Source organism: Hippichthys cyanospilos, chromosome 8 (assembly GCF_059441005.1).
Source record: "Hippichthys cyanospilos isolate Australia breed blue-spotted pipefish chromosome 8, RoL_Hcya_1.0, whole genome shotgun sequence".
Lineage (NCBI taxonomy): Eukaryota > Metazoa > Chordata > Actinopteri > Syngnathiformes > Syngnathidae > Hippichthys > Hippichthys cyanospilos.
Window position 1 is genome coordinate 18,384,451 of NC_142376.1, and position 7,300 is coordinate 18,391,750.

General features: G+C 39.7%; 2 protein-coding genes across 4 annotated transcripts; one reads left to right on the forward strand and one right to left on the reverse strand.

Annotated features, from left to right (window-relative positions):
• The first annotated feature begins 331 nt into the window (after positions 1-331).
• znf511 (zinc finger protein 511) lies at positions 332-2,625 on the forward strand. Of its 3 annotated transcripts, none has more exons than XM_088421738.1 (6): positions 332-561; positions 624-700; positions 866-1,067; positions 1,207-1,331; positions 2,118-2,348; positions 2,477-2,625. In XM_088421738.1, exons 1-6 carry the CDS (start codon positions 406-408, stop codon positions 2,547-2,549), a joined length of 864 nt encoding a protein of 287 aa, XP_088277864.1. In that variant the 5' UTR covers positions 332-405; the 3' UTR covers positions 2,550-2,625. The 3 variants fall into 3 exon arrangements, with proteins under 3 accessions (XP_088277864.1, XP_088277863.1, XP_088277865.1); XM_088421737.1 differs by having other exon boundaries at positions 874-1,067; positions 1,181-1,331; XM_088421739.1 differs by having other exon boundaries at positions 874-1,067.
• A 94-nt stretch (positions 2,626-2,719) lies between these two features.
• On the reverse strand, positions 2,720-5,045 carry msx3 (muscle segment homeobox 3). The gene is made up of 2 exons (XM_088421741.1): positions 4,588-5,045; positions 2,720-3,948 (listed from the first exon to the last, which is right to left on the reverse strand). The coding sequence occupies exons 1-2, from the start codon at positions 4,937-4,939 to the stop codon at positions 3,542-3,544; spliced, it is 759 nt and encodes a 252-aa protein (XP_088277867.1). The 5' UTR covers positions 4,940-5,045; the 3' UTR covers positions 2,720-3,541.
• Between the last annotated feature and the right edge of the window lie 2,255 nt (positions 5,046-7,300).

A 7,300-nucleotide genomic window follows, 5' to 3' on the forward strand; every position in this document is an offset into this window, starting at 1 on the left:
TCTTACATATACAGTGAAGACAACTTGCAGAAATAGCATTGCGAAACAGATTTACAAATGTAGTAAACACAAAAGAAATAATAAAAAAGAAATGCGAGTCTTGCATAAAGACAAAACAATCAATAAAAAAGAAATGCGAGTCGTACTTAAAGACAAAACAATCATTGAAATCATTAAAATATAATTACAATTACAAGGTTTTAACATATTTTTTTAAATTAACAGATATAAAAAGAAGTTAACGCTTTCAACAACAATCAATTTTATTTGAGAAGTTGAGACTATAGCAGGGTGGCGCCGTTTTGACGATTTTCTGTCCTTTTACGTCATCATTCAGCGACAATGGTAACAGCAACCAAACAATAAAAACAAAAATTCTGGCTTCGTCGACGTCTGGGAAGTATAATGTTCCAACCAGGAGTAGTTCCGACTACAATATGTGGGTTAGGCAGTCGTTATAATGAAGACTACTCGACTGACGACATTTCGCAGGAGGGGAAAACACCTTTTAACTTCAGACCTCAGCTCATTTATCTTCATAAGGACCACGAGCTGTTTGAGGTACTTTACTACGTTTGAAATAATGTAACTTTTTTTTCCCACAGTGAGCATTCTATTTTCAGGATGGCGACGTTGAAAGGCACATGTACCTTCAAGACCTTTACATTTCAGAGACAGACGAAGACACACAAACCCTCAGGTGCGACAGATATGCACCAGTGCCTTTCGTTTACCACCATAAAGTAGTTTTCGCTTCATTGAAGCGTCTCCCATCTGTGGCGTATAGCACTTTTTTTTTTAAATTATTTTTTGAGCGCCTGAATTTCCAGGAGCTCAGACGTTCAAGAGGTTTTGGTCTTGTCAGCGTTTCAGAATTTGCCTGCCACATCTCTGGCTGCAACACAATCCACTGCACGTTAGAGGAGTACGAGCACCACTACAACTCGCTGCACAGACACGTGTGCTCCATTTGTCGACGTTCACTACCAACCGCTCGCCTCCTGGACATCCACATTCAGGAGTGGCACGACTCTGTCTTCATGGTCCTGGCACAACGGCAAGACATGGTATGAAACACGAGGGTTAATACTCTCGAGTTCTCGGATGATAAATCCCACTAACCCATAATGTTTTGACACTCAGTATGTGAAGGAAAACTAAATGACCTTGCACAATGTAGCTTTACCAGAGATACACGATTTACAGTACCAGTGTTTGGTGGAGGGCTGTGAACACAAATTCAGGACGAGCACACTCAGGAAGGACCACCTCATACGAATTCACAAGTACCCCCCAGACTTCAGATTTGACAAATCCAGAAAAAAGAAAGGGTGAGACCGCACTTACCTAATATGCTCTATAGATGGCAGCAAAGTTCTGTGTCGTTTTTTTATATTGATTATAATGTTTTACAGATGACTCGTAGTACTGAAAGCTAAATATATATTAGCGCCTACTTAGCTCTTTTAATTTTAAATCACTGTTATTGCTATTCAGAAGTGAACTGGCTATCAATCTGCACTCAAATACTTTTACCTATGATAACATGATTTAAATAAAGTAGTCCTTCAAATAATTACCCAAGTAAAAGTAAGCACAGTTAAGCATTAGGTGGACAGGTATTGGTATTGTTTGTCTTTTTTTTTTTATGCTTGCCAGACAGACAAAAATATGAACGAGGCATGTGCAAATTAAAATATTTGTCAACAGTTTGAGATGAACTAAAAAAAAAAAAACATTTAATGATGGCGAATTCACCCAGACGAATTGTCTTAACAAAACAATAAGGTCTCAAATGACCTTTTGTCGTTTACGCTCATAAAGCAGCACAAGAGGCTCATCTGCGGCTGATTACTGTGTTCCCTTAAAACTACTTTGACAAGTCAAATTCATCCAATAAGTCACTTGAGGAATTGTAATGGAGTAAATGTAGCACCTACCTCTACTCGGATTCCAAAGTTACCTGCGACTTCACTTGTCAGTTGCAAACTTAATTTTCATTTCTTTAATAACGGAATAACAATTTCACTGTGTGGTATAGCAGTTTACATGTGAATCTTTAATGGGCGTTAAATTACTTTGGATATTCTGCTTAAAATCATAACTGTTTTTGTCAGACCTTTGCAGACAAAGCAGCCACAGCAGACGGACATCTCAATGGAGGTAGCAGACAATTTGAGTGACGTTCTTTGTGCAGAGCAGTCCAAACAGGAAGATCAAGAGGAAGCCATGGAGATGCCTCTATCAATGATAGGGTCCGACTTCACTGACAAAGGCGCTTCACATCAGGAGCAGGCAGAAGGTCACAACACAAACGATAAGCTTCCGAAGGCTCGATTCTCTTACAGGTTAGTCGGGCTGCTTTTATAGCGTTTGCTCATTTGGAACTTGAGTTTTGCAATCCTGCCTTTGAATTCTGCTGAAATATGTATTTTTAAATTGAACAATCATGCTTTATTTACTTATTTTTCCATAGGGTTCCTTCTAATGTCTGCTTTGGTCACGGTTCCATCCGAGGCTTCAGAGGTCGCAGAGGGATGAAGAAATGAAATATCTTGAGAAATCACAAATATGTGCTTAATTATTATATATGACAATAAATAAAATATTTTTTTGCACATTGTTCAGACCATCCTTTGTGTGACACACATGCTATTTTCTGTATGGCTTCAAAACAGAAATTCTTTAAACAAAAACAAAAAACAAAGACAAGGTACTGTATATTTGTAATAGGCTTTAATTTCCAAAAAATGCTTTTCAGTCAACAAGTATAAAATATACTTGGTTACTTATGTATAAAATGTCATTATTTTTTATCTACACAATACAAATGGTGCCTGTTGTAAGAGCTTTTCAAACAACTGAAAAGAAGTAAATTAAACTAACGATGTAAAGATTATTATTGGGGTAAAGCAAATGCCTTGAAATAATGTGACTATAGTGCACATTAAGGCCATGAGGGTAATTTAAAATGTGAATACAATTGTTGCTTAGCTCTTAGGTTGTATGTGCAATGTTGTTGAACTGGCTTTTCAGTATTATATCTTTGGATTTCAATTTTAGGGAGGTCACAATACATTTTTGGCTCGTAAATCCTGTTCAAATTCTGTTCATAAATACACAAAATCTCAAACACATAACCAGCATAAGATAATTGACTACATTTTAGCTTTTCACCACCATTCATAAAAATATAATCGTCTATAAAAAACATGATTTTTAAGGAAAACATCTCACTTCCAACAGAAATATTGAGTCAAGTGCGTTTTAACTCTTTTTGACTATGTTTTTTTTACACTGCAATTTTTGATAAACTGTAAAATGTTTTAAGGCCTATTGTGACAACTATTTTACTGCTTTTATAATCACTATATTGTATTCGTTGTTCAACGCATTTCTATGACCCCCGGCCCCCAGCTAAATAAATATTTTCACATATAATTTTCTTCATGAGACTTTTGTTTCTCTGTGGCATGGAGGTCATTTTAAAAGGTAAAGGCACACACGTCCACACACGCAACGTATCCATTGCAATGCGTTGTTAAGACAAGTAGTACATCCCATAAGGTCCACCGAATAGTCTTGGTACCGGCAAAGCGGGCCGCGGGCAGTTCACAGCCCCGTAGAGGGCCGGTGCGCCCACGGGCGCGCTCAAGGGGAAGGGGAAGGCGAAGGCCGGCAGTAGCGGCTTGGCAGCCAGCTTGAGTTTCTCCAGCTCGGCCTCCTGCAGTCTCTTAGCCTTGGCCCTGCGGTTCTGAAACCAAATCTTCACTTGTGTCTCTGTGAGGCTGAGGGAGCTGGAGAACTCGGCTCTCTCGGCGATGGACAGGTACTGTTTCTGACGGAACTTTCTCTCCAGGGACAACAGTTGGGTGCTGGTGAACGGAGTTCGCGGTTTCCTGTTGTTTTTGTGTTTGCGGAGGTTGCAGTGGCTCGGGCTGGGGAGTCCTGCGAGCACACATAGATATCATTAAAAATCATTTAATCAGAAATTCATTGTTGCGGATGAATGAGAACACGTTATTGTAGCTAACCTGCGCAATTGAATGAAAAAAAATATACAATAATAATTAGCAGTTATATAACTATGTTGTTAATATGTTTTTAGTTTTCAGCGTGTAGAATTGTTTTGCATAATATTAAAACGCGTCTTTTTTTGTACTCAGCCGCATGAAAGGCTCATAGTATTCGAAACGACCTAGTATTAATGCAGTGCATTTCTACCACAATATTACATTAACATTATGTTAAAGTACCAAATTCTTTCCATCAAGTCTAAATGGCTTCTTAAAAATATATCTTAGATGCGTCATCATACATTTCATAAACCACCCCAGCGTCCTTTGGAAGCTATGAATTAAAGGCAAAAAAAAAAAAAGTTTGAAAAAATATATAACTATATGTCGGCGTCTTAAAGTGACCGATGGGTGTAGAACGATGATAATCAGCTTTAATCACTTTTTTTTTTTTACTTGTACGCCTCTGTCATTTTCCGCCATTAAAAAACAAACAAACAAACAAAAAACAATACAGATATTTGTAATTCGAGTTCTTGGACATGATAAATGATTGAGTGATTCCACCCACTCGGAGGTGATGCGTAGGAAGTCTGTAACCATGGGCTGCTCTCCTTATCGTCGACATCCACGACGTTCTCTCCTTTGCACCGATTAAGTTCCACTGGCGAAGTGCGCTCGCTTTCCTCTCGTATCCGCGCGCCGGGCTCCGTGGATTGACTTTTTGCCTGCTTGTCCGACATGAGCGACTCCACGCTGAAAGGCAGATCCACAGTTTTGCCTTTACACCTGGCGACAGGTGACGAGTCGAGCCGCTCAATTGCGGAGCCGCCCGAGGCGCTCTCCTCCGCAGAAGTGTCCCCCGGTGCAGCCGTAGGTGGCGAGCCCTGCGCAGGATTCATGACGCACAGCTGAGGTGCCATACAACCAACTGTCCCTCCGCGCTCTCCGTCGCTATTCGCTTGCTTTATCCCAGTAAATATGTTTTCAAATGCTATGGCCGTGCACCAACTTGCTCCTCACGCACGATAGTGCTTTCCCAGTTCATGGTATCACACGCTTTCTTCTGTATGGACCTCGGTGACTCCACCCAGACTCTCTGATTGGACATCCATCCTCATGACAAGGCTGTGATGTAAAATTCCAACCAAGGGCTTAATTTGAGACCCTAAAAATGTTATATTGCTTGCACTCTCGCCCCCTTGAACATTCCAGCAGGGTTTACCCCCTGTCATTTGGAATTCCTTACTACATCTTCTAGTTATTTTACCTTCAGCATTTTACTCTCTTGGGCTGATGACATTTTAGCTTGAGGGTGACAAGTCCTTTTCTTCCACTGCAGGAAGAAAAATAAAACGGGCCGCTCTCGTACCCTTAAATTTTCCCGCCGATGTATTTAACACTAGAAAAGCAATTCGTCAATGTCGGTGAAAAGATGCAACCTGGCCAAAAGTACTATCTGTACAATGCAAGCAAACAATAGTTGGCACTTACAACGTATAAAAAGGCTCTAGCGCAATGGTTTGAACACCACTTACTTCAGCCAGAGACACATTCAAACAGCTGTTACAAAAAGCTTTTTTTTTTTTTTTGGCATATAGAAAATTTGAAAAAAATATCCCCCAAATTCAAGAGTCACTTAATAAAAAAGATAGAGGCCTAAAGGTAAACATCAGGACAGACACTTAAAAAAGTTCTGTCGTAAAAGTTTTGTTTTGAAACCAAAATATGACGAGGAGGGGATGGCACCACACAAGGTCCTCTCTTGGTGCTTGCAATTGCAGATTTACAGTTTTAGTTCTGCGCTTTTCACGCTCGGTTGACATCTTCCAGTGCCCTGTGACTGGCTGACAACACCCTGGGTTTTGTTTGTTCCTCACCTGAATTCTGCCAAGAAAAGGCTCTCGAGACCCCGCGTTCACGGATGGGATAATAAAGATTAGTTGAATCAGTTACACTACAATCATTTTATTTTTTGCATAAACTCTAGCCTGATTAATAAAGTTGGAAGTTGTTGGTAAACATAAGGGCATTTGAAATGCAATTTTAGAATCCACTGAACCAATTAACTATTGCTTCCTCAAACTTTATTTACAAAGACACTTATTTCACATTTGGAAAAAAAATATCTCATGGCACACCACCAAAAAAAAAAAATGGCAGAAAAAGTGGATACATTGAATTGTTTCATCTGTCATTGGTATTCTGCTAGCATAGTTAGTTGAATGAAGATACATTTTTTGTCGCGAATCAGCCATTTTTTGGCGTTGCACACTGGCATCAGAACACATTCTGTTGTTAGGTGTCATCAAAGATCTGTCAATAGAATTGTGTTATTTTGCACGTGATATTTTGTTCTTGGAACCTACAATTTTTGATAAAAGAGAAGTTAAAAAAAAGAAGCTCCTTCTAGAGCAAGTTCACTCTTGTTCCCCTCTAAACACAGGAAAAACTGGTGTCATTTGTGTCATAGCCAGTTGAATGACTAGCTTTCTGTGATGTTAAAGAACAATGATAAAGACTTCCTTATAAGATTAGATGTGCTTGCTTGGCCATATACAGATATTTTCATCAATGTGTTAGGATTTTTTAAAATGTGAGTTATTTACAGTACTGTACTTTGATAGATTGGAAGCAATGTAAGATTTCTGCCTCCTGGCCTAGTGGTAATCAAATTATCTATGGCTATGTATTGGCTGTATTTCAACCTATTGTGTTCTTTGTCAGTCAGCCCCTGAACAGTCAGCGAAACCCCAAATCAAGTTGGAGGCCCCGTTAAAAAGGCCCGTCCAATTGGGGTTTTGCTTTGCACAGCTTCAAATCAAGTCAAATCATTTTTGGAGAAACCTAATATGTCTTTTTCCCCCTTTGTTGGAACTTTTTTGGTCCACAGCAAGCGCACTGTCAGTGGGACAATTGGTTAAATGGAATTAACCGTTTCTTTCCCTGAGGTACTTTTCTCGCTTTGATCCTGCTGTGACTGGCGCCTGTCTGCTCCATGTCTAACCCTCCCTCGTAGCTAGCTGCCGCCCCCCTCGTCCCTCCCACCCTAGCTCTTTCTCTGTGTGTGTGTGACTGATAGATTGCTGAGTAACCAGACAACATTTCAGTGCCTGTAATTTAGTGTTCAACATTACATTCTCCCCACTTAATGTGAATGTAGCAACTTTAGGCTTTGATTGCCACTCTTTGAAAAAGGACCGGGGTTCACTGTGCCAGCTTGTTTAGTTTATTTTAAACGTATATGTAGTTATTCTTATCTCTCAGCGGAGTGCACATTCCTG

What these genes read in the sequence shown, in the direction of transcription:
- znf511 (XM_088421737.1), top strand. Translation starts at nt 406, where the DNA reads ATGTTCCAACCAGGAGTAGTTCCGACTACAATATGTGGGTTAGGCAGT. An exon ending in AGGACCACGAGCTGTTTGAG is followed by an intron (nt 562 to 623) that starts GTACTTTACTAC and finishes TTCTATTTTCAG; the next exon opens with GATGGCGACGTTGAAAGGCA. An exon ending in TGGCACAACGGCAAGACATG is followed by an intron (nt 1,068 to 1,180) that starts GTATGAAACACG and finishes TGCACAATGTAG; the next exon opens with CTTTACCAGAGATACACGAT.
- msx3 (XM_088421741.1), bottom strand. Translation starts at nt 4,939, where the DNA reads ATGGCACCTCAGCTGTGCGTCATGAATCCTGCGCAGGGCTCGCCACCT. An exon ending in TTCCTACGCATCACCTCCGA is followed by an intron (nt 3,949 to 4,587) that starts GTGGGTGGAATC and finishes GTGTGCTCGCAG; the next exon opens with GACTCCCCAGCCCGAGCCAC.